Source organism: Microtus pennsylvanicus, chromosome 6 (assembly GCF_037038515.1).
Source record: "Microtus pennsylvanicus isolate mMicPen1 chromosome 6, mMicPen1.hap1, whole genome shotgun sequence".
In the NCBI taxonomy this organism is placed as follows: domain Eukaryota; kingdom Metazoa; phylum Chordata; class Mammalia; order Rodentia; family Cricetidae; genus Microtus; species Microtus pennsylvanicus.
The window spans coordinates 28709696-28735888 of record NC_134584.1 but is presented as its reverse complement, the minus strand read 5'-3'; the positions used below and the strand labels follow the sequence as shown (position 1 = coordinate 28735888).

Here is a 26193-nt window from a genome sequence, read left to right as displayed (position 1 = left end):
TTCTTTTCTTTTTCTTTTTTTTAGATTTATTTATTTATACAGTGTTCTGTTTGCATGTATGCCTGCAGGCCAGAAGAAGGCACCAGATCTCATTATAGATGGTTGTGAGCCACCATGTAGTTGCTGGGAATTGAACTCAAGACCTCTGGAAGTACTCTTAACCTCTGAGCCATCTCTCCAGCCCGCAGCACGTGTTCTTAACCACTGAACTTTTCTTTAGTAGGCTTTCATTTAATAAACTCATTCTGGAGTAGTAGGGATGTTATGTTTGAAAGTTTGGTGTCCATGCATGATGGAGGATAAGGACATGCCACAATGTACATGTGGATGTCAGAGGGCTCTTTGGTGAAATCATTTCTCTCCTTCCCCTTCATGTGAGCTCAGGGGATGGCATTCAGGCCACTAGGCTTGTACTACAAGTAAGTGTCTTTTCTTGCTGAACCAGCTAGCTCGCCAGCTCCGTTTTCCACTGAAACATAGTAAGTAGTTGCTAAGTTTGAAAGTGATTAGAGCATTATGTTCCTACGAAAAGTAACTGCATGTAATAAAACGTTGCATTCATTTACAGTATAATAATTAAAATACTTTTTGTTCCAGAAATATTTGGGATGCTAGCTTAGTTGTTGAAAGAGTATTCAAGAGTTCCAGCAGGGAGATCACTGCAGTAAGTTTCTGTGTATCATCTCCATCTCCTTGTTTGCATGGAACCAGTAGATGATGTCAGTAGGTAGTATTTCATGTGTCTTAATGTTGCAGGTATCTGCTCTCTCTCTAGTTTGGATCTTGTCCCTGTCACTTACTAAGGTTTTTAATACTTCCAGCCTGCTACTCTACTGCAAAGTGAAATGAACTGTCTCTTTCTCAAAGCTGTTGTGAGGGTCAAAGAGTCAGCCTCATATTCAGTCTCCCCATCTGTTCTCACTTCTTGGCATGTACGCTAGACTCTCATAATCTCAGCACTGCTTAGCCTGCGTTCACACCCTTCTCACATTGCTTTAAATACCTTACAGAGCTTTCTCATCACAACAGACAGGAAAATTTTTCCTTTACTTTTCTTTGTGTTCTGTTTTTCCATCTGGTTGTTGTTGTTTTTCAAGGCAGGGTCTTGCTGTGTATTTCAAGCTGACTTTGATTTGTGGGTTTTTTTTGCTACAGCCTCCAGTACTAGGATTGCCCACATGTACTGACTGCACCACCGACCCGAATTGTGATGCTCTTTTAGAGTTCACCTTTCTTTTTGTTTTTGTTTGTTTGCTTTTGGATGTTTTTGTTTTTGTTTGGGGGGATGGATTTTTTTGGTTTTCAAGTCAATTTCTCTGTATACTACTCACTTTGAAGACTAAACTGGCCTTTAGTCTAAAGAGATCCACCTGCCTCTGCCTCCCAACTGCTAGAATTAAAACTCAATCTTCTATTAAGATACATTTTATTTTACATCGTAATTGTATGCACTTCAGAATTGGCTGAATCAATGGATAATGATAGTAGGAAGAAGGATTCCTTGAAGACAGGATGATTGATTAATAGCCAGAAAAGGCCATGAGGATGTAGGTGTTGTTAATGTGCTGTACTGGGATCTGAACAATGACCACAGAAATGTGGAAAGTAATTAAGAAGTTCACTTAATATTTGTGTTTTTTTGCACCTAAATTACATGTTAATGTTAAAAGAACAGGAGAGGAAGTTCACGGGTAACCTTCTTTGCCCTTTATTTTGGCTAACTGGATACTGAATGGACTTAAGAACTGTACTGTTTATAAACATAGTGTAGCTCACAACTAAACTGTATATATTCAGTGCTGACTCTAATGAGTACTTTTTTATGCATGCACATTTTCTATGTCTTTAAACTTTTGGAAACTCTCCCTCTTACAGATTGAAAGCAGTGTGCCCAGCCAGCTGCTGGAGTCTGTGCTACAGGAACTGAAGGGTTTGCAGGAATTTCTAGACAGAAATTCCCAGTTTTCTGGAGGACCACTAGGAAATCCAAAGTAAGAAACACACTTATTTATTCATTTTTTATTGTGTATGAAGGATGCTTTTTCTTTTTTCTTTGAGGCACAGAGATGAAACCCAGGGCCTTGCGCATGGTAGGCATGCTACTCCACTACTGAAATACAGGCCTAGATATTCACTTTGTTTCCCATTGTATTGTGTTGAAATATTAGGCCTATGCCGTACAGTCATTATATTCTCTCACAGCGACTCGGCCTGGTATTTTACCTCCAGGGAAATAGGCAATGTCTGTGTGTGTGCTTGGATTAATTGTTTCCATAATGTTAGGAAAGACTCTGTTCATTTCTATGTTACTGTTTCTCTGTTTTTTAAAATGATCTTTATGTGGAGTTGTGTGGGTGGGACGGGTGTATACCACGGCATCTGTGTGGAGTCCTGAGTACAAGGTGCCTGAATTGGTTCTTCTTCCGCCATGTGGTGTGACTTCTGGTCATCAGACTCGGCAACAAGCCCTGTTACCTATTAAGCTATCTTACCAGCCCAGACATGTTATTTTAAATAGTGTCTGTTCTTTCTAGCCATGTTATAAATCCAAGTGCTCTTTTTTTTGACAACTGTTCCTTTTTTCATGGCACCCAGCTCTTGTGATACGGTTTAACAAGCCTACGAATAAATTTTTGAATTAAGTTAAGCAGACCCACCGTTGGTGGAGTATTCATAGCTCTCTGATAGACAGCTGGACACTAAACTATGCCAATGTTCTTATAAACTTGCTGTGTTTTTTTTTTTTTTAAGGCCAGGTGGCGGTGGTGCATACCTTTATTCTAGGCACTTGGGAGACAGACACATACAGATCTCTGAGTTCAAGGCCAGCTTGATCTACAGAGTTCCAGGACTTGACAGGGCTGCACAGAAACACTGTCTCAAAAACAAAACAAAAAACCTTAAGATATTATTGAAATTCTTCAAAAAACTGCTGTGAACTGTCTAGATTCTTAAGTGTTTGTTGTGAATCTTGTTTGGTATTTCTTCGTTTTGTTTGTTTTTCAGTGCATTTTTGGCATATTACAGTCTTCAAATATGTGGTTATCTCTTGTATTTGCTTACTTGGTGACTTCTGCATCCAGCAATAATAGCATTTGAAAAAGTTGCATGAGCAGGCAATATTTTTAGTTAATGTTCAGAAATAAAAACATGTTTTAACTTGCTGACTGTAAAGACTGACCCTCAGTCACTGTAGCTTTAGTAACTGCCAATTGTTCACTTTTATGCTAGTGCACGGGCTGTGCCCAGTCTCGTTTTACTAAAAGACAAAGTTAAAACTGCACACACGCAGGGGAAGAGAGACAGAGAGAACTGTAGACCTTACATACCCCAGTGACGCTGTCAAACTCACACTCTGTTTTCTGTTTCAGTACTACGGCCAAAGTGCAGCAGAGGCTGGTAGGATTCATGCGTCCTGAGAATGGAAACACCCAGCAAATGCAACAAGAGCTGCAGAGGAAGTTTCATGGTAAATTATTTCTTGTGGTCAGTACACACGTGACCCCACCAAAAAGTTGCACTACCTAAATAGGAAACAATGGGCTCTCAGAGTGAACATGTCTGAAAACACAAACTTATTATTATTATTAAAGTGCCATCTTTGTGGTTGTAAAAATCAAGTAGCATGGAAATTGTTTATTTCCATAATTTAGCTTTACTTCATAGTATATGAAAGTATATACTTCAAAATTTTGTGCTTCTTTGCCACCAGAAGGCATGATACACTCTGAGTTTCTTCATCACAGTGACATACATTGACCATAAAGCTGACCATTTTAGTTATTTTTTTATTCAGTTTTCAACAACTTCAAACATGTATATGCATTCTGCTTCCACTCTCCCTCCTTCCTACCTCCCTTCCACTCTAGTCAAACTCCCACACACAGCCCAGTTCCTTGTGACTGAGTTCAGTCGGGGCCGGCTGGGTGATCGCTGGTTTGGGAGTATCCATTGATTCCCGTGTCTCTGAATGTATTCCTGTGGAATACCCGTGCTCAGCTTTGGCCCCGGAGTCCCTGTGACGTAGACAGTCGAGCATCTTCAGTATACTCACATCGCTGAGCAACTGTTCCCGGTGTGCCTCTCCTGAACTTTTCATCATTCAGTAGTGAAATTCAGTGTAACCATCACACAGCAATTCCTTTTTTCCCTGTCTTCAGTTCATGGCACCTACCAGTTTATTTTTGTCTTCTGTCCTTAAACTTCTTTTGGGTACTTGGTATGAGCAGTTTTCTTCATTTTATTACTGGCTTACTTCACTTAACATACAGTCTTTACATACATTCGTGTTGTAGGATGTGTTAGAATTTCCAGTTTCAGATTGAATAACATTCTGTTGTATTAATATTATACACAATACATAATGTTTATCCACTTTGTCCCTTTTGGTGTATCCTACTTATTTAAAAGATACGGCAAAATTATCTTGACTGACTGAGTTTAATAATGTACTAGAGTATATTAATGTAGGGTTTGAGAAACTTGGTCCTGAGGACCATGGTGGTGCCTTCCAGAAGGCCTTCTAAGTTACCGTTGTTTCAGTGGCAATGTGTGAAGTAGTCCAAACGTCCTCTGGCTGGGACCCTTCAAATGCGGCATACCCAGAACACGAGACAAACACACTGCAGTGTTTTTATTTTTCATATGCAATTGTTTTTCATGTGTATACACACAAATGTATTTCCTGAGGATGAAAATATGAAGCAGTGGTAATTGTTGCTTGTGGTGAAGGAGGGAGAAATGTGGGAATTTCACTCTTGGCTGTGTTTTATGTACATCAGACAACAGTTCACCCGCTGTCATATTTCATTAGTTGTGTTTTGTCATCAGAGGCACAACTGAGCGAGAAGATTTCACTTCAGGCAATCCAGCAGCTGGTTAGGAAATCCTACCAGGCCCTGGCTTTGTGGAAGCTCCTTTGTGAACATCAGTTTACTGTCATTGTAGGAGAACTTCAGAAGGTGAGGCGGGTTTGTCCTTTGGGGTTGTTTGATACCCAAAGAGCTTTAGTCTTCACTTTGATTATTGTTGTCGTTGTTTTAAGAAGTTTATGTGTGCCAGATGTGGTGGTGCAAACCTTTGGTCCCAGCACTTGGAGGCTGTGGCAGGAGGATCTCTGTGAGTTGTAGGCCAGCTTGGCATTTGTAGTGAATTAATTCCAGGACAGCCAGAGCTGTGTACAGAAAACTCCAACTCAAAAAAAAAAAAAAAAAAAAGGAGCGAGAGAAAAGAAAGAAAAATTGATGTGGATACATGTTCTACATGGATGTATATAACAGCACCCCATGCCTGTCTGGTGCTTCCCAAGGAAGGTATCAAGATTCCGTGGAACTGGCCTGACTGCTGAGCTGCCTTTTCAGCTGTTAGCAGCATTTCAAGTGAAATAGTTACACCCTGGGTCTCTCTATGGGCGCCCAGAGAGTGGTTATGGTTGTTGTTGTTGTTTTCTTATTTTTAGCATGGTTTTTTGTTTTCCCCTTTTTACAATTTAAAACTCATATTCAGTTGGTGAAAGCTATCTTATTTTCCATGCCATCTGAATTTTGTCGGATTGTAAATTCAGGGCAGGTCCTTTTTCACCACACCTGTCGTCTGTGATCCGTCTTGAGAGCTTGCTTTCCTTCCATTGTCAATTATTTTCTCGGGGAATGCAAACTAGGTGTTTGTCCCAAAACTTGCCATTTTTATTGATATTTTTGTTGAAATTTAAGAAAATACATTCCTGTAAAATAACTTACTGGACTATAAATGACTTTACCCTTTTGAACTCTATCTTAGCAAGCAAATTTGTTCAAAATGCTGGTCAAATTCCTGCATTTAATGTTAGAATCCTAATATTATTTAGGAAAAGTAAATGAAAGCTCAGAATCTTCTTTGTTTGTTTGGCTTTTTTGAGATAGAATCTCACTTTGTAACTCTGGCTGTCTTGGAACTCAGTAGTACTCTGGGCTGGCCTTGAACTCACAGAAATCTGCCTGCCTCTACCTCAAGTGCTGAGATTCAAGGTGTGAGTCACCACACCCAGCTTTAGCCAGAAATTCCACCACCTGGCTTCTAGTCAGAGTTTTAAAATGTGGCCTAGTGGTTGTTTTTTGCCAGCTTCCAAAAGAAAGTGTTCTGGTACTAGCACTGACTCTGCCTTGGCTCGATTTTTCTCATATATAAAGTCGGAGGTTTGAATTAGACCTACTGAAGGTTACCTCCAACTTTTATGTGTTTTATTGCAATTCTTTGCAGAGCTGTGTATCAGTGATTTATTGTATTTTCTTTGTCAGTGCTGGGAATTGAACCGTGGCCTTATGACTAAGTGCTGGAAATTGAACCGTGGCCTTATGACTTAAGTGCTGGGAACTGAACCGTGGCCTTATGACTCAGCTGTGCACTCAGCCCATTTTCTCATTCAGATTAGTCTACTGGAATGTAAGGGATCTTTTCTTACTAATGAAATCTAAGCTTTTTGGCTCATGGCCTGTAATCCCAACATTTGGGAGAAGGAGACGGTATTCTGTGTGTTGTATTCTGCCAGCCAGGTCTTTATAATAGGCTCCAGGCCAGCTAGTGCTACCTAGTAAGACCCTGTCTCAAAAGCGAAAGCAACAACGAACAAACAAAAAAGAAAGAAAAAGAAGTTTCAATTTGTGAGTATTTCTATTTAGTATTTCTATGGTTTTGATGAAAGGCTTTCTCTCACTCTAGGAATTCCAGGAGCAGCTAAAGATCACCACCTTTAAGGATCTGGTGATCAGAGACAAAGAGCTCACTGGTGCATTAATTGCTTCTCTTATCAGCTGCTACATCAGAGACAATGCAGCTGTGGATGGCATTAGTTTACACCTGCAGGACATCTGCCCTCTTCTGTACAGCACGGATGATGCAGTTTGTTCTAAGGTGAGGTGCTTCACTGTGTTCTCGAGTGTTTTTATAGATGAGTGTCAGTGTGGTGAAGGGTTTGGAGAACTCGTGGTTTTCCATATATGACCTCAGGGCTATCTCTTAGTATGTTCCGGTCTTAGAATCCTCAACTAAGAGGGGATTGAAATACATGATTTCTTAAAAACACATATATGCTCTTTAAGTGTTATATATAGAAAAGTCTTTGCTAGTATTTTTAGGCAATGTTTTAAAAGTCCAAGGTCATAGGGCTGGAGAGATGAATCTGTGATTAAAAGCACTAACTGCTCTTCCAGCAGACCAGGTTCAGTTTCTAGCACTCACGCGGCAGCTCACAACTGTCTTTAATACCAGTTCCGGGGGATCTGACACCCTGTTCTGACACCCATGGGCATCAGGAACATGCATGCTGCACAGACATACATGCAAGCAAAACACCCATACACATAAATTTAAAAAAAGACAAAGGTTAGGAATTAAGGAAAATAACCTAATTTAGAAATTAAGAAAGTTTATCCACTAAGAAATTTGTTTTCTTCATAGAAAGTAAGGAAAATCATTAAGACTTTTAGTAAATCTGGAGTGAATCAAAGTTAATGAGGCAATTCTTATTGATCCTTCCCTACAGGTGAAAAAAAATAACTAAGTGTCACATGATGAACTGCCTGCTGACCAGTAATGTACTGACTAGGCAAGAGCATTCCCAGACAGAACTGTCTGACTTAACATAGTTAGCAGAGGAATTAAGACTTAGCTAGGATTTTTTTGGTCAAAAACTTTTCTTCCTAAAATTAAGTAAGTTTGTAGAGTTTTTATCTCAAATAATAATATACCACATGTAAATTTAGACAGACTACAAAGACAGCATCATCTGCCTACTTGATTTTGTCCCTTTGTAAGCTTTTGTCATCTCTCTAGGCAAATGAGCTTCTTCAGCGATCCCGACAAGTTCAAAATAAGAGTGAAAAAGAAAGAATGTTAAGGGAATCTCTGAAGGAATATCAAAAAATCAGCAACCAAGTCGACCTCCCCAGTGTCTGTGCTCAGTATAGGCAAGGTGAGAAGCAAGCTGCTCTTGGTATCCTTTTCTCAACTCGGCACGATTGCCATACAGCAGGGTGAGAGTGTCTTCCCAAATGCGGATTTTCTGGCATCCATGGCTGAGGATACTTTGAATTGTGTAGATTTTCTTTTCTTGTCTTTGGAGATCCAAAGTAGCACCTGAACATGTGCGGCAAGTGCTTATTTATGTTTGAGACAGTCTCGTCTGACTCACGCTGGCCTTGAGTGCCCTGTAGCCAGCCAAGGGTAGCCTTGAGCACCTCTCAAGCATGAGATTAGACACACCTCCTCTGTTTCTGGCTATTAATACAGACTTTTTGATTTTGAAATTTTGGTCATTGTCAAATTATACCACTGAGTTTCACTTACTTTTAACATGCCTAAAATTTTTTGACTAATCTTAAAAGTTAAACTGTGACTGTTAGCAAAGATTTGAATCATGATTTGTTTTCTCTGAAACTACTTTCTGTTAATTTTATATATAAAGGTTCTTTTGAAGAAGGGGGATCCATTAATAGCTGCCTTCCATACATTAGGGCCCCCCCCCTTTTTTTTTATAAGAAAACGCATCAGCACCTTTGTGATGCTGTCATCAGAATAGCAAACATTTACTAGAAATACAACTTTCTGGTTCCCTTGTGTGCCTGCTAAGGAAAAACACTGACAGCTTAGTAGTAAGCTCTAAGCGTTGGCTTTTCTCTCCATCAGTGCGCTTTTATGAAGGTGTGGTGGAACTCTCTCTTACTGCTGCTGAGAAAAAAGATCCTCAGGGTCTTGGACTCCATTTCTATAAGCATGGAGAACCAGAAGAAGATGTTGTCGGTCTTCAGACTTTCCAAGAGAGGTAAGTTCTTGAGCCTTGGCTGATTGTCGGGTTTTATGAGATAGGTCTTTTTATATAAAATTTTGATTGATAATATAGAAAAGGTACAGCCAGGTAGTGGTGGCGCATGCCTTTAATCCCAGCAGAGGCAGGTGGATCTCTGTGAGTTCAAGGCCAGCCTGGTCTACAAGAGCTAGTTCCAGGACAGGCTCCAAAGCTACAGATAAACCCTGTCTCGAAAAACCAAAATAATAATAATAATAAATAGGAAAGGAACACTTCAAGTGCAACCCTTATAAAATTTAATTATGTTCTTACTTTAAAAGAACTGGTTTTTATCAAGTCCTGAATGAGGATTATAATTTCTGTTCTAGAGATAAAAATCTCAGTCTTACAAAAATTGAAAAAGCACAAGTATTTTGTGTATTTCTGCGTGTGATATGCATATACGGATGTGCACACTTGGAAGCCAGGGAAAGATATCATGTGACCTGTTTTCTGTCAGTCTCCACAGAACTCCTCTTCAGGGTTTCTCACTGAAGCTGGAGTTGGGCTGGCAGATGGCAGGTGCCAGCAGTCCTTGGGCCACTCAGTGCTGGAGTTACTGCCCTGGACATGGCCACCCCTGCTTTTTGGCACAAGTCTGTAAATCTGAATACATGTCCTCAGGCTTGCATAGCAAGCTCCTTTTCATCTGCTGAGCTGCCATTGGCCTTACAAGCGGTTTTTATTATGTTTTTGTTCTGTGACAGTCTCACTGTGTTTCCCTGGGGACACTGGAAATGTGTGTAAACCAGTCTGTACTCGAACTCTGATCTTTCCTGTTCTTAAATACTAGGACTGGAGGCATGTAGCACCATACCTGTCTTTTATAAATGATTTTTGACCAGCTGTGGGGGTTTTATTTATCTATTTTTTCTTTTGAAACTTTATTATATTTTTTTATATTCCTGATTTGAGAATAAAACTGGCTTCCTTTCCTTTCCAGTTTCTGGTTTGAGGCAAAAACATTGTTGTTTTTTGTAGTTTTGCCCTTCTACATTTAACCAAATCTTTTGAAAAGTATATTGGAGCGATAGAGGATACAGGGTGCTTTTGTTTGGCTTAGGAGGTTTTTTCCTTTGAATTTAATTTTATATCAGGTATATAAGTGTTTTGCTTGATTGATTGACACAGGTTCTTATATATCCTGGGCTCGCCTAAGATGAGAAGTAATGGACCTTTTCTTTTTCAGATTAAACAGTTACAAGTGCATCACAGACACTCTTCAGGAACTGGTGAATCAGAGTAAGGCTGCTCCTCAGTCTCCTAGTGTACCCAAAAAACCCGGTCCTCCGGTGTTGTCATCAGATCCCAACATGCTGAGCAATGAAGAAGCAGGGCATCATGTAAGGGACAGAATGGAATGCATGCATTCTGGAAGTGGGGTGTGTTGGAAAGGGAAAAGCGCTGACACTTACCCTCGACCTGTTTTCTCACCAGAAGTTTGGGGGCTATGTGTTATATCCAGCAAGAATGCCTTTAACCATCCTAATCTTCACTGTTTTGTTTATTTTAGTTTGAACAAATGCTTAAATTGGCTCAGCGATCGAAGGATGAGCTCTTTAGTATTGCTCTGTATAACTGGCTAATACAAGCTGACCTTGCAGATAAACTACTACAGGTAAAACTAGTGTTTGTAAATAAGTTTATATTAATTTATCTTTCCAAGTAACATAATAATAGTTCTTGTAGATATAGAAAATTAGTTTTTTATCCTATATATAAAAGTAAGTGTTATTATAAAGCTAAGAATATAATTTATTTTTCTATGGAGCAAAATAGACTGTTGCCTTAATGTTGTTTAGCTAAACAAAGGCTGATTTGAACAGTAGCGTTGTGGGTAGGAGTCTCCAGGTTAGTATTTAGGCTCTGCTCTTGGGTCCCAGGGTGACTTCTTTTCAGGTATCAGTGTTCATTGATTTATAAACTTGAGACCTGGGGTTTGATAGTGCCAAGGGTGCCTTTTGGGCTCAGAGCCAGTAACTGTGTTCTTAGTGTTCATTAAAAGAGTTAGAATTTTATACTGAATTTTTTTATTAGGGTGTTATAGAAAGTTCTTCATTAATAACGTTAATGAAAATCATTTGTAATGAGAAAATGATTTCATCTCTTGATGTTGGTTTCGGTTTTACTTATTTTCATAAAAGAAGACACGCGCAAAATGCACTGTTTTCTACTTTGAAAGCACATAGGTGATCACAACATTCTTTGTATAACTACAACCTCTAGATTGCCTCTCCGTTTCTGGAGCCACATTTGGTCCGAATGGCCAAAGTGGACCAGAATAGAGTTCGCTACATGGATTTACTCTGGAGATACTATGAGAAGAACAGAAGCTTCAGCAGTGCTGCCCGTGTCCTGTCCAAACTGGCCGACATGCACAGGTACGGTCTCTAAGAGGAGAGCCGAGTGTGCGGGGAGGACTGGGAGGGCAGCTCACTGATAGTGCACGTGCTTAGCAGGGAGGACTGGGAGGGCAGCTCACTGATAGTGCACGTGCTTAGCAGGGAGGACTGGGAGGGCAGCTCACTGATAGTGCACGTGCTTAGCAGGGAGGACTGGGAGGGCAGCTCACTGATAGTGCACGTGCTTAGCAGGGAGGACTGGGAGGGCAGCTCACTGATAGTGCACGTGCTTAGCAGGGAGGACTGGGAGGGCAGCTCACTGATAGTGCACGTGCTTAGCAGGGAGGACTGGGAGGGCAGCTCACTGATAGTGCACGTGCTTAGCACAGCCTCCAGTGGCCTCCCCTGAAGAGAAAGCTGAGAGTTCAGTTATGGCCGGTAGGAAGACAGTCTGTCTAGGGGCTCAGGCCTGACAGGGGTGATGGATTGTCCAAAGCTTTCTTGACTCCCTTCCCTCTGTAATCACTCAATTCCACAAGTTCCCTCACATACAAAGTATAAAGTGACCTTCTTAATTTTTGGTATAATAAAAGGCAACTTTCAATAGAGCTCTTTGTTAATTTGTTCCTTTTGTAATTAAGAATTAGCATTAATAGCCCAGTGGTGGTGGCAAGGGCCATTAGTCCCAGCACTCAGGAGGCTGAGACAGGCGGATCTCTGTGACTTCTAGGCCATCCTGGTCTACAAGAGCTAGTTCCAGGGCAGCCAGGACTGATACACAGAGAAACCCTGTCTCAAAAAAGAACAAAGCGAAACAATAACAGATGAGCGGTTTTGCACTATTTATTATTTAACTGTAAGTGTTCTCCCTTAAGAGATCGGCTAGTTGTCCTGTCAGTCCTCTCCCCGTGAGTCAGCCCACAGGAAAGCTAATTCTCCTGAAGATATGCTAGGGACAGGGAGGAATAATTAATTATTCCCTTAATGAGACAATCCACTTATCCTTGAAGAAGCCCCTGCTTTGGTACAGTCTATTTTCCCAGAGCTTTGATCTCCCAGATGCTCTGAACGTCATCCCTCTTTTCTCTGGCTGGCATCCAGGCCACACAGATCCATTTGCCTGCCCGCCCCTCATGTGACTGCTTACTGGCAAAGTTGTTTCTCTGTTTCTCCTCTTCATCTTCCTCCTCCAGGCTGCTGCCATGGTTTACAGCTTACATGCCCTGATAAAATGGTCTCCAGGTTTCTTTGTATTCCTCTTAAAATTCCTTTATTAATGAAACCAAAAATGTAAAATAAAAATAAAAAAAACCCTATTTTCCCCAGTAGCATGCTTTCCAATGTGGTATACCCTAGTGATAATAAAAAACAATAGGATTTTAGGTTTTTTTACATAAACATCAGTATTTGTTGTCTAAAGTTATGAACTTCTCATTAGAAAGCTAAAACAATTGAGCAAACACGATAGCACACAGCTATAATTCCAGCACCTGGAGTTGGAGACAGGGTGATTGATGCATGTTCCAGGCCAGGCAGGGTCTCCATAGTGAGAACTTTTCTTTTAAAAAGAAAAGAAAAGAAAAATTAGATCCATTTTTTAAAAAAAAAACTAATAATTTTTTTAAATGTAAATTAGTTAATTATTGTGGTCTGGTCTTAAAATAGTATGTCTTACTTGACATATTTGAATCTTCAGATCTTAAGAAACAACATAGCTAAAATTATGGATTTCCTCCCCCAGCACAGAAATTTCGCTTCAACAGCGACTAGAATACATTGCTCGAGCCATTCTTAGTGCTAAAAGTTCCACTGCCATTTCATCAATAGCTGCAGATGGTGAATTCCTTCATGAATTAGAAGAGAAAATGGAAGTAAGTAATATAATACTTAGTCTGTGTCATGTAGAATAGTACCACAGTTACACCACTGTCTCCTCTTCCCCCGTGAATTGGAGTTCTGTAGTCCTTATTAATTCTAAATGCTTCTGTTTATATATGTTTATTGTTGTGTTTGGATATTAATCTTTTGGAAACCATGTTGGGACATAGAGCCATAATTTGGGAGATTTTCCCATAGCATATGCCTAGTTTTTGTTTTAACATTCCCCACTGTTCAGCAGCCATTGGGTTGCATGGCATTCATTGTTCATTCTGGATGACCTAATGAGTAAATGAAAGGAGTAGACCGAACTGCGTAGCTATGATTGTCCATGACATGCCGGACTTCCTTTCTCCTTCCTGGAGTGAACTCATGTCACATGGCGTCCACAGTCTAGAAAGTTTTCTGCCTATGATGATTGAGTTACTCGTGGCAGTTACGTTGGACAGCTATTTCCTGTGGCATTAGTTACATTGAGAGGACAGTCTCTTGCAATTAAGTCTGTATTAGTACGCTATCTTCACTTTAGCAAACTTAAACTTTTAGACATCATTTCTTCCAGTACCTGTTGAATATTATACAGATATTAATACATTGCATTTTCTGTTGAAACTAGGTTGCTAGGATCCAACTTCAGATCCAAGAGACACTACAAAGGCAGTACTCCCATCATTCCTCAGTGCAGGATGCTATTTCTCAGCTGGATTCTGAGCTCATGGACATCACTAAGGTAATAACCAGCGGGAGTCCTGTAATCGTCACCTGGTTTTTAGAAATCCCTGTTGGTTTTTTTGTGTCATTTTCTTCATGGGAAAGTAAGAAAGTTCCCCTTGGCAGCTTGTCACTGGACTGATAAGTTCCTGCTGCTGCACACGACTCTTTGTATGACTCCTAGAAAAGGTAGAGCTGCTCCTGCCAAGCCAGTCACCATGACATCCTTGTTAACCTCGTGTTAGAGTTCTGTTAAAGCCAGCAGGGTTTTCTGTTGTTGTGTTTGGTGGTTGTAGTTTTAATTTGGTATTTTGAGACAAGGTTGTAGATGGAAGTTTCTGTCCCACCCAGTCCCACAGCCATTCAGTCCCAAATAAACACACAGAGGCTTATATTAATTATAAACTGGTTGACCTATTGCTCAGGCTTATTACTAATGAGCTCTTATAACTTAAATTAACCCATAATTCTTTTTTTTAAATATTTATTTATTATGTATACAATATTCTGTCTGTGTATATGCCTGTAGGCCAGAAGAGGGCACCAGACCTCATTACAGATGGTTGTGAGCCACCATGTGGTTGCTGGGAATTGAACTCAGGACCTTTGGAAGAGCAGGCAATGCTCTTAACCTCTGAGCCATCTCTCCAGCCCCTAACCCATAATTCTTATCTGTGTTTAGCCACGTGACTTTGTACTTTTTCTCGGTAAGGCGTTCTCGTCTTGCTTTCCCGGCTGGCTGACTGGTGACTGAGTCTCTGCCTTTCCTCTTCCCAGAATTCTCCTAGTCTGGCCATCCTGCCTATACTTCCTGCCTGGCTACTGGCCAATCAGTGTTTTATTATACCAATATGAGTGACAAATGCATTTTGTCACTTTACAGTGTACAAGAGCATTATCCCAAAGCACAAGGTCTCACTCTGGAACCCTGCTGGTGTTGAACTTGTGGCAGTCCTTCTGCCTCTGTCCTTGTTTCCCATGTGCTGGCATTACAGCCATATGCCATGGCACCCAGCTTATTTGTAGCCTTGTTGTTTACTTTTGTTTAACTTTCCAAACTCTTTGGCCCTGCACTGTTCTTGCAGTTCCTTCTTCTAAACATTCCTGTGTATAGTTCCAAGCCTCTGTAACACCTTGAGGTGTATTGTTCTCATGGTTCTTAACCTGATTTAGAGGACACTTGTTCTAGGATGTTGATTGAGCAGCATCCTCCTCCTAGCTAAGAAATAACACATATGTCTTCTGAGACCTGTTTGAGGGTACTTATGGAGACCCTGTCTCAAAAGAAAAGTGCCAAAGCTGAAATTTTGAGCCCTAGTGCAACATTGCAATTGGAAAATTCCACACGTGACTTTTTATGATAAATCATCATCAAAACACCGAGTGTTATTAAAAATTTTGCATAAAATTTCCCTTGGTCTATAAAAGTGTACAAGAAACATGTGAATGTCACATTTAAACTTGGATCCTATTCCCAGTGTATCTCATGTGTATATGTACATATTTTAAAATATTTGTCCTTAAGAATTTTGTATGATGGCTACTCAACTTGCATCATATTTTATCATATTTAGATAAAATATTTGATTATTTGTAATCGAAATATATATTTCACTATTAATCTCTGAACACTGACCTGTAGTTGAATGTATAATTTTTGGATTTCTTTCCACAGCTTTATGGGGAATTTGCTGACCCGTTTAAACTTGCAGAGTGTAAACTTGCAATCATCCATTGTGCTGGGTATTCAGATCCCATATTGGTACATACACTTTGGCAGGATATCATAGAGAAAGGTAAATGTCCTCGTTATAGGAACGTTGCCCCATGTTTCTTAGTGATCCTGAATAATAGAAGCTGCTAGCCATAGCTAATGTATCTAGGCTTTATGGAAATGTGCTATATTTGCCAAATAGAAAGGATGTAGAGGATATGAGATTACAGTGAAAAGGTACAGTGTGTCCCTGGTGAATATTTGGGAGCATGCTCAGGGAAAGTGTATATAGTACATTTGATATATACCACCTCATAATTACCCTAAACATGTCCCTCAAAATCTTGTAACTAGTAATCTTGTATAGTGAGATACATATCAGACACTCACAGAAGCACAGAATCTGCTAATTACAATTGCAAGTATCAGTCCTGAAGTTGAGGATATTAAGTAGCCAGTGAAACATTTCACATTAAAAACAATTGTGATTTCTATTGACATGTCTTTTCCAGAACTGAATGACAGTGTAACGTTGAGTTCATCAGATCGAATGCATGCTCTCAGCCTCAAGCTTGTCCTCCTTGGCAAAATCTATGCCGGCACACCTCGATTCTTTCCTCTAGGTAAGCCGTAACCTTGCTATATTACTTCCTGTTAATGTTCCCCATTGGAAAACTTCATTGCCTTTAGAGCAGATTATAGAGTTTCTTTTTGCCATTCAGAAAGAATCCCTGAAGAATAACAGAACTTGATTTTTTATGAACAGCTTTCTAAGTTTTTATATCAATTTAGGAATTAGGCTGACTGATAAATGATATAGTTTAAGTGATTATACTGATGGGAAAACCACTGTCTAGTAAGAAATTAAAATGGCTCATAATTTCATGTATTGGTAATTTGAGATTCAGCTGTTTGGTATTACATTAAAGGAGTGTGTGTGTGTGTGTGTGTGTGTGTGTGTGTGTGTGTGTGTGTGTGTGTGTGTGTGTGTATGTGTGAGGGAGGGAGGGCGGGCATTTTGCTCTGAAGCCCAGTCTCTCTCTCATCATCTCACACTTTCTCAGTTTCTCTTTTCCTTCCTCACTTCTTCCCTCTTCCCTTTGTTTCTGTTTTCTGTGTGTAGTGCTTGGGTTTGAACCCATGTTCTTGTACATCCTAAGCAGGTTTTTGTGCCCCTGAACTATGCTGGGCCAGCACGTGGGTTTTTAAAATCGGTTCTAAGTAGATAGACTGGCTTTAAATATGGATTCTTTTACCTTACCTTCTTGTGTTCTGAGATCACAGGCATGTGTTAGCATGCCTGGCTTTTCTTTTTTTTAAAGAACAAAGAGAATAAAATTTTAATTGACGGAACTTTGTTCTTGACCAGATATGCTGAGTGTAATTGTTGTGAGCCAATTGCTAACTCAAATTTTCTTTTTGTTATGAAAACAGTAGTTATTAAGTAGGATACTAAATATTTATTACATTATTTTTAAAATTTGAGAAGTAGAAAAATATTCATAATCACACATTAAATCACCTATTTAGTCTATTTTAGCCTTCCCTGGGGTTTAGCCCAGGCCTTGTACGTGGTAAGCAAACGATGCTGAATGATACATTATTGCTAAATTATTTGCTGGTTTTGAAATGAACGTTCAGACTTATAGACCATCTCAAATACTAAGATCTCTTTGTTGTCAGAGATACTTCAGCTGTACTGTGCCCATGCCTCTTCGCTGATAGGAAAATAAGGAAACTGGCTGCTAGGCGTGCTTGCTGCTCTCTCAGAGGGCTTGGGTTTGATGCCCAGCACCCACATAGCAGTTCACAAATTCCAGTTCCAGGGAACCAAAGCCCTCTTCTGGCTCCATGGGTTTCTAAACAAACATGGTATGCATAAATTCATGCATAATGTACATGCAGATAGAGTAAATAAATAGACTTATGTGGTATTTGGATTTTTGATAAGCATGTGAAAACAGTTAAGTTTGGGACCATTTGGCAGTCTTTTGGCTTTAGTGTAGATTTTTAATTATGTTAACCCTGAGTTGTGGCTGTCAGAGTAGCACAGGTTTGGTGACTGAATAAGCCACACAGAGTTCAGACAATCCAAAGTTCAGTCCCAGCGCTCAAGAGGCGAGACAGGCATCCCTCTGGGTTACATAGTGAGATCCTGACTATCGAAGGAAAAGGAAGAAATGTTAAATAGTAAATTCCAAAATGGCATGGTGGCATATACCTTTAGTCCTAGCACTCAGGAGTCATAGGCAGACTTATCTCTGTGAGTTCAATTGCTGTTTTTTGTTGTTGTTTTCTTTTGTTTTTTTGTTTTTGTTTTGTGATACCTCTGGTCTGTGGACATTTAATATTGGTTGTTTTTAATATCATAATTAACAAATGTGGTTAAAGATTATTTATAATAAGATGATAATGACTGTTAAGAATGAATACATATTGAGCCAGGTGTTTTGGCACTTGCCTATAATCCCAGCAATTGGGAGGATGGGACAGAAGTACCAAGCATTTAACTAAGTAAATACATGGATTAAAAACATTTTGCATGGCACACACTTTTAATCCCAGTACTCAGGAGGCAGAGGCAGGCGGATCTCTGTGACTAATAGGCCAGCCTGGTCTACAGAGCGAGTTCTAGGACAGGCTCCAAGCTATACAAAGAAACCCTGTCTGAAAAGAAAAGGGGAAAAACATAATATTTTCAAGTTGGAGTGTAGTAGTCCTCTCTCACAGGTTGTGGATACACACATGTCTTATAGAGGAATGACAGTTATCAAGTCCTGTCCAGTAGTGGAATTATTATCCACCTTCTTTTGGATTTCATAATTTTCTCCTAATATCCTTAAAAGTGTGCAATGTAATGGTTTTAACACAAACCTGTGTATGTGTAACATGACCCAGTCTACTTTAGAGATTTTCATTATCCCCAAAGCAACCTCGTACTCAATAGCTAACACTTCCTAGTCTTTCCTCCCCTTCAGCGTTAGCAACTACAAGTTTACTTTCTGTGTCCAGTTTGCATGTAGATATCTTACTTTCATTTATTTGTTTGAGGTTATTTGGTATTGGTTCTCCCCCCCCCCCCCCGGGCATTATACCCAAGTCTTGTACATACAAGGAGCATGTTTGTTGTTTTTTGTTTAGAGGCAGAGAATAGGTCTTATGCACATTGATAAACGTGAATGTGAAGGTCAGGAAACTTCGCTAACCATGACTTAGCTTTGTTTGTTTGGAGATTGGAGAGGTCCTAGTAAGCTAGGCTGGTTAGTCAGCAAGCCCCAGGAATCCACCTGTCTCTGGCTCTCCACTGCTGGGATTACAAGCCTATATCACCACATCTGGCTTTTTTTTTTATGCTATCAAATTTAGTTTTGATACTTTAAAGGCAACCATTTTCCCAAATGGCGTAGCTCCTAGCCCCAAGATGTGTTTGGAGTTCTTTTTCAGATAGCTACTAGAAACTGCTCATTTAATAAGAAAACAGTTGAGCAGTTTGCTGAATCAATGGTTAAAGTTCCATATTTCTGGGGCTAGATGCTGGGTTAGCAGTAAGAGCCCTTGGTGCTCTTACAGAGGACCTGAATACAGTTCTCATCATCCACATGTTTGTAATGGCAGCTCTAGATGTGATACCTTCTGCCTGCGCTGACACCGGGCATGCACATGGTGTTTATATGTATGTGCAGGCAAAACACTCATCTGAATTTCTGACTTTTTCTTTTCAGATTTTATTGTGCAGTTCTTAGAGCAGCAGGTTTGTACTTTAAACTGGGATGTTGGCTTTGTGATACAAACCATGAATGAAATTGGAGTGCCTTTACCTAGACTACTGGAAGTTTATGATCAGCTCTTCAAGTCACGGGTAAGAAAATCAGAACGATCTTCCCTTAGTTTCCTGAGATAAAGAGTGAGGTATCTTGATTCTATATTTATAGATATCTTATCGTTTAAGCTACATGTTTTCAGTGGAGATTGGCTTCAACTGTGCAAGTAAAATAAACTTGGGACTTTTAATCGAGGGTTGCTTTGCTTTGGAATACTTATTTGTAATATTGATAAACATAATTAACTGGGCAGTGGTGACACAGACCTGTGATCACAGCACTTGGGAGACAAAGGCAAGTGGATATCTGTGAGTTTGAGGCCAGCCTGGTTTACAGAGCAAGTTCTAGGTCAGCCAGAGCTGTTACACAGAGGAACACTGTCTGAAAAAAACAAACAAACAAAACCATAATTATACATATTTACTAGTGTATTCATAGATAAACCAAAGTATGGAATTATTTCTGGGGATCAAATCCTAGGGCCTTGCACATGATTGACAAGTGTTCTGCTCCACCATGAAACTGTGATTCCCCAGCCTACTTGTTTTAAGCAAGCAAAATTGACAGCACATTTATTAATGTAACCTCATTTTGTAAAAATCTTTTGAGGGAATATGGAGATCTCAACCTAGAAGTAAAGTACTTCTAGCCCAAGTTTAATCTGCAGAACCCATATAAAAAAAAGTGCAATGGTGTATATTTGTATTCCCAGTCCTGGGGAGAGAGACACAGGTGTGTCCTGGGGCCTTCGAGTTAAGGTGGACTCCTGCCGAGCAACAACATCCTAGGCTGTTCTTTTCTCTGGCCTCCGTGTGTTTCCCTGCCCCACCCTGCCCCATATATATTGTGTGTGCGTGTGTGTGTGTATGAGAGAAAGAGAGAGAGAGAGAGAGAGAGAGAGAGAGAGAGAGAGAGAGAGAGAGAGAGAGAGAGAACACAATAGTAGCATCTTTCAGTGCTTTTTGGTTTCCTGAGACAGGGTTTTACCTTGTAGTCTAGGCTGGCCTTGAACTTAGGATCTTCCTCCCTGAGCTCTCTCAGTGCATAATGTGACCCAGGTGATGTGCTCTCCAAGGCTCTTCTAAGAACTCAGCTGAGTCCTGTAGGCCATATTGAAAATGGTGTGTCTCCACCTTACAAGAAGACAAGGATAAACCACCAAGCAGTCTGCTCTAGTTGGGTGGATAACAGCAGATTACGGTTTTGTGACTGCTGGTTTCTTTTACTCTAGGATCAGACTGGATAAATTCAAAAGAAAATGGGTCATAGTCCATAGAAATAACAGTTTTTCTTTAATTTCATATTACATGTTCCAATGATAAATTATTCCTAAAAATATCAGAATATGGTCTTTTATTATTTTTGTTTTGTTTCTTTCTTTTGTTTTCTTGAGACGGGCATTACTGTGGAGTGCTGGCCCTTCTAGAGCTCGCCCTGTAGGTCAGGCTGGCCTCGAACTCACAGACATCTACCTGTCTGTGCCTGCAGAGGACTGGGATTAAGGACATGTGCCACCAAGTTCAGCTTCTAATGCTTTTTAAAGAAATTTTGCTTGGATTCCAAAGACATTGTTAATCAACGTAAATAATTAGGCAAAACACACACACATATTTGATGAGTTATAAGACAAATTGTGTCTGTGTATGCATACATTTTTTTTCTTTTCATAGGATCCATTCTGGAACAGAGTGAAAAGGCCACTGCACCTTTTGGATTGTATCCGTGTATTACTGACAAGATATGTTGAGAATCCTAGCCAAGTTTTAAATTGTGAGAGGTAACTATGAATTAAATATTGTCTTATGGAAAAATTGTAAGTGTCTCTAGTAAGTACCTGGGTAACAAGTTCGGAGTGGGTGTGAAGAGCTCTGAGAGCAGTGGTTCTCACTCTTCCTGCTGCTGGGACCTTCATACAGTTCCTCACGGTGTGCTGGCCTCAACCATTAATTCTTTTCTTGGCTACTTCATAAGTGTAATTTTGCTATTGTTGTGAATTGTAATGTAAATAACTGATATGCTACCCCCCAAAAGGTCATTGCCCACAGGTTGAGAACCTCTCTCTAGAGATGACAAAGAAGTGTTAGAGAATTTCTTAGGTACATTAGCAATAACTATTTGAATGATAAACTAACCATTAGCATTCATGAAGATCAGAAAATTTTCAACTGTGGTCCTCAATTTTCTAAAGTAAAAATAATTTACAAACTACTCTATGTTCCTTCTTATGACCTAGGATCAAGAGTTTCCTATTTCGTCCTTGTGATATGATTTCAAGGAAAAGTCTTTTAAAAGCTGAAAATTTTTAAATAATAGTAATAAAAATTAAATAAAAAGTCAAATAATATTAATACCTCCTCAACTAATCTTCAAATTGAAAATGGTGATTATAAAGGGGAATTTCACCTGAGTTCCCCTGTTTCCTGCTACTTACCATATACTCTGTAATCTAATTCTTGCTTTTCAATGGGACTATAAGAAAGTTAATCAAAACTTGTCTGAAACAGCCCTTTGAAGGAAATGGATAAGTAATAATAGTTAAGGGTCTGAATCAAGGGCTCATTGGTTAAGGCACTTTGTACTTTTGTGGAGGTCCTGAGTATAAGTTCCAGCAACCACGTAGCAGTTCACATCCACTTATAACAATATTGCAGTGTTTCTGATGCCCTCTTCCAGCCTCCCAAGGGTACTGGACATCTACAGATGCTGACAAAGCTCTCATACATATCAAACTAAATGAATAAAATCACTAAAAAAAAAAAAAGTAAATGTATGACCTGATGTCTTTTTCTTTACAGGAGAAGATTTACAAATCTCTGCTTGGATGCTGTTTGTGGTTACCTGGTTGAGCTCCAGTCAATGAGTTCTTCAGTAGCAGTACAAACCATCACTGGGAACTTTAAATCTCTTCAAGCAAAGTTGGAACGACTTCACTAATTACTGTAGTATATTTTCTTTCTTCTATTTTGGTCTGTAAAATAAAAGCTCAGCTGGGTCCAGAAATCAGGTGTTGTATATCTAAGAATTTTGGTAGAAATTTGTTTTTAATAAGTGATTATTATTAACTACTACAAATAGTACATTTGCCAGATGAATTCTTTTTCATGACTGTTTTTTTTTGTTTTGTTTTGTCTTGTTTTTGTTTAGTTGGGTCCAGGTATGTAGTTTAGTCATAGAATGTTTGTGTAGTATGTAAAATGTCGTAGATTCAGTTCCCAGCACCACACACAAACACATCAATTTGCAAAAAAACTGAAATAAGATTATATATGATTCTGACACACAAAGATAATGTTATTTTAAATTTTACTACTGGCAACAATTTTGAATTTATCTTATTTGTTTCCAGTTTTATCCAGTATCAGAACTTCTAGGCTATGCCAGGTATGGTGACACACTTTAAATCCGGCACTTGGGGAGACAATGGCAGGCAGATTTCCGGAACTCACACCAAGTTCCAGGCTAGCTAGGGCTACATAGTAAAACCTTGTCTCAAAACAAACAAACAAAAAAGCCAAACACCTTATAGACTGAATTGGTTCCCATAGCATTGGATTCTGTAATAGTCCTTAAATATGCATTTTTTAAAGTTAATTTTTAGAAAATTTTCTGAACCACTAATTGTATCCATTATAAATAACCCTTTAGGTTCTCTCTCTTTTCCATTCACCATAAATATGTACATTCGATTTTTTTTATGTATACATTTTTTATATGTGTGTATATATGTGTGCTGGATATGTATGTATGTATATACAGAATTGTTTGAGCATGTTTGATAAATTTGTAACACTGTTGTATCTAAAACCTACATGATCAGCCAGCTGTGGTGGTGCATGCCTTTAATCACAGCACTTGAGAGGCAAAGGCAGGGGGGAACCCTTGAGTTAGAGGCTAGCCTGGTCTACATACTGAGTTACAGGCCAGCCACAGTTGTACATTGATTATTGTTTTCTGAGAACCCTCACTCTCATTGTATATGCTTCAAGCCAGCAGCAGCAGCAGCAGCATCCTGGAATTTGTTACAAATTTAATTCCTAGGTCTTGTATTAGATCTACTTTGACATAAATGCCTATCGTGGTTTTGGCCCTTCATGTCATATCGAAAACAACTGTAGATCTTACTGTTTTCTGTAGCTTATATTGTTGTTGTTGTTGTTGTTGTTGTTGTTATTATTATTATTAAGTTCCCTCTCTGATTTGATTTTTCTAACCCCTTTCTTACCAATGACCACAACACAAGTTTTACCTAAGACATAGTGGATAAACCTAGATTGCTAGTAATCTAGTTTTTAACTTTGTTTAATAGTGCTGGATTGAAGGCCAGGTGGTGGTGGCATACACCTGTAATGCCAGCACTTGGGAGAGTTCAAGGCCAGCCAGGTCTACGGAGTAAGTTCCAGGTTAGCTAGGACTGTTAACACAGAGAAACCATCTCAAAAAAAAGGAAAGAAAGAAAGAAAGAAAGAAAGAAAGAAAGAAAGAAAGAAAGAAAGAAAGAAAGAGAAAACAGAATTGTGTTGTGTTGAATCCAGGGTCTTCATCCCAAGCAAGTAAGTGCTGTGCCACAGAAACCATGCCCTCCAACCCTGAGTTAACTTTAACATGTTAGAATTGCTAAACTAAGAGTTCCAAAGTATTTATTATCAATGACAAAAGGAAAGAGTAAGAATGACTAAGGCTCGCAAGGCAAGAAAAAAGGAAAACTTCTATCCACTCTCTTAGGTTTATTTTATTGTGTATTTAGTTTTTTTGTTTGTTTTAACAAAGTTTCACATAGCCTTGTCCAGTTTCAGACTCTGTAATTGCCTAGAGTGATCTTGAATTTCTGATCCTCCACCCTCTATGACCTGAGTGCTAAAACTATACACATGCTTCATCATGCTCATTTTTTGTGGTGCTGGGCGGTAAACTCAGGGTTCCTTACATGCTAGGGAGGCATGTTATCAGCCAAGTTACATTCCTAGCTCCCAACCCCCCTTGTTGGCAGGGTCTCACTATGTACCCCAGGCTGGCTGTAGACATACTCTGATCCCCCTGCCTCAATCTTCCAAGCACTGGGAATCCAAGCATATGCCACCATATCCAGCTTCCATTTGATTTATGCAACTGTACTGTTAACTTCTGTTGGCTGTCACTATTGTAAGTCCGACAGGTTTGTAATATATCTTGAATATATTTCTATAACTACTTTTATGTTTTCCTAGATTGTAGGTTTCCTTGTCCACATTTTTTTCTTTAGAATTCAACTTTCCTTTCACTTACAGTGTTTGAATGTGTATTTCATAAAAGATCAAAGTACCACGAATTGGATATCACTACCTCATATTTTGCAGCTTTCATTCTTTTAAGTTTAACTTCTTCGGGCTATAAAAATGACTGCATTGGATGTATTGATGGCTTTAGCATTTAAAATTCTGTCATGCTTATTTTAAATGAAGATCTTGTTTAAATACTTTAATGTGAATCCATTTCTGCTAGAAATACATGCCACTATCTTCAGTTACGTTTTAAGTGTAACTACATATTAACACATTAATGTGTGTGTTGCATATACTCACTCATCTGGGCAAGGCGACACTTGCATAATCACCATGCTCAGGAGTCTTAGGTGGAAGGACTCAGTTCAAGGCCTGCTTTGCCTCAGTGGTGAAATCCTATCTCCAAAAATATATGGAGAGAAATGTATAGAGATGACTATACACATATATGCACTTTTTGTAAATCTGCAGGATACAATGTCAAAAAGTATGGAATTGACAGATATCTGAACACTGTGCCCTTTATTTTTATAGTACATTTTGAGACCCTTTACAATAGCTACAAATAGCATAAAATATCTTGGAGTAACTAACCAAACAAGTGGAAGAACTGTATGACAAGAACTTTAAATATTTTAAGAAAGAGATTGAAGAAGACACCAGAAAATGGAAGATCTTCCATGCTCTTAGGTAGCTAGAAATTACATAGTGAAAATGGCGATCTTACCAAAAGCAATTTGCAGAATCAGTGTAATGCCCATCAAAATCCCAGCAAAATTTTTCACAGACTTCCAAAGCACCATACTGAACTTCCTATGGAAAAGCAAAAAACCCAGGATAGCCAAAACAAACCTGTACAATAAAAGAACTTCTGGAGGTATCACAATCCCTGACTTCAAACTCTACTACAGAGCTACAGTACTGAAAACAGCCTGGTATTGGCATAAAAAGACAGGACCACCAATGGAACTAAATTGAAGACAGATATTAATCCACACACCTATGAACACCTGATTTTTGACAAAGAAGCAAAAAAAATATCAAATAGAAAAATCATATTCAACAAATGGTGCTGGCCTAATAGGATGTCAATATGTAGAAGAATGAAAATAGACCCACATTTATCACCATGCACAAAACTCAAGTCCAAATGGATCAAAGACCTCAACATAAAGCCACCTACACTGAACCTTCTAGAAGAGAAAGTGGGAAGTACTCTTGAACACATTGGCACAGGAGACCACTTCCTAAATATAATCTCAGCAGCACAGACACTGAGAGAAACAATAAATGGGACCTCCTGAAACTGAAAAGCTTCTGTAAAGCAAAGGATACAGTCAACAAGACAAAATGACAGCCTATAGAATGAGGAAAGATCTTCACTAACCCCACATCAGACAGAGGTCTGATCTCCAAAATATACAAAGAACTCAAGAAATTGGTCACCAAAAGAACACATAATCCAATTAAAAAAAAAAAAAGGAGTACAGACCTAAACAGAGAACTCTGAACAGAGGAATCTAAAATGACTGAAAGACACTTAAGGAAATGTTCAACATCCTTAGTCATCAAAGAAATGCAAATCAAAACAACTCTGAGATTCCATCTTACACCTGTAAGAATGGCCAAGATCAAAAACACTGATGAC

At 39.2% G+C, this 26193-nt stretch overlaps 1 protein-coding gene across 1 annotated transcript in view; it reads left to right on the top strand.

The window, feature by feature from the left end:
* The window catches only part of Nup155 (nucleoporin 155), a 47862-nt gene extending 25575 nt beyond the window's left edge, over positions 1-22287 (top strand). The window contains exons 19-35 of the mRNA XM_075975931.1: positions 598-664; positions 1876-1991; positions 3372-3469; positions 4831-4961; positions 6697-6888; positions 7810-7948; positions 8662-8797; positions 10011-10164; positions 10335-10439; positions 11048-11202; positions 12905-13034; positions 13658-13771; positions 15428-15548; positions 15979-16089; positions 19189-19325; positions 20958-21064; positions 22083-22287. Coding sequence (XP_075832046.1) covers positions 598-664; positions 1876-1991; positions 3372-3469; positions 4831-4961; positions 6697-6888; positions 7810-7948; positions 8662-8797; positions 10011-10164; positions 10335-10439; positions 11048-11202; positions 12905-13034; positions 13658-13771; positions 15428-15548; positions 15979-16089; positions 19189-19325; positions 20958-21064; positions 22083-22221 — 2152 coding nt within the window. The 3' untranslated portion in view covers positions 22222-22287. The remainder of the gene's footprint in view (positions 1-597; positions 665-1875; positions 1992-3371; positions 3470-4830; positions 4962-6696; positions 6889-7809; positions 7949-8661; positions 8798-10010; positions 10165-10334; positions 10440-11047; positions 11203-12904; positions 13035-13657; positions 13772-15427; positions 15549-15978; positions 16090-19188; positions 19326-20957; positions 21065-22082) is intronic.
* Positions 22288-26193: the final 3906 nt, after the last annotated feature.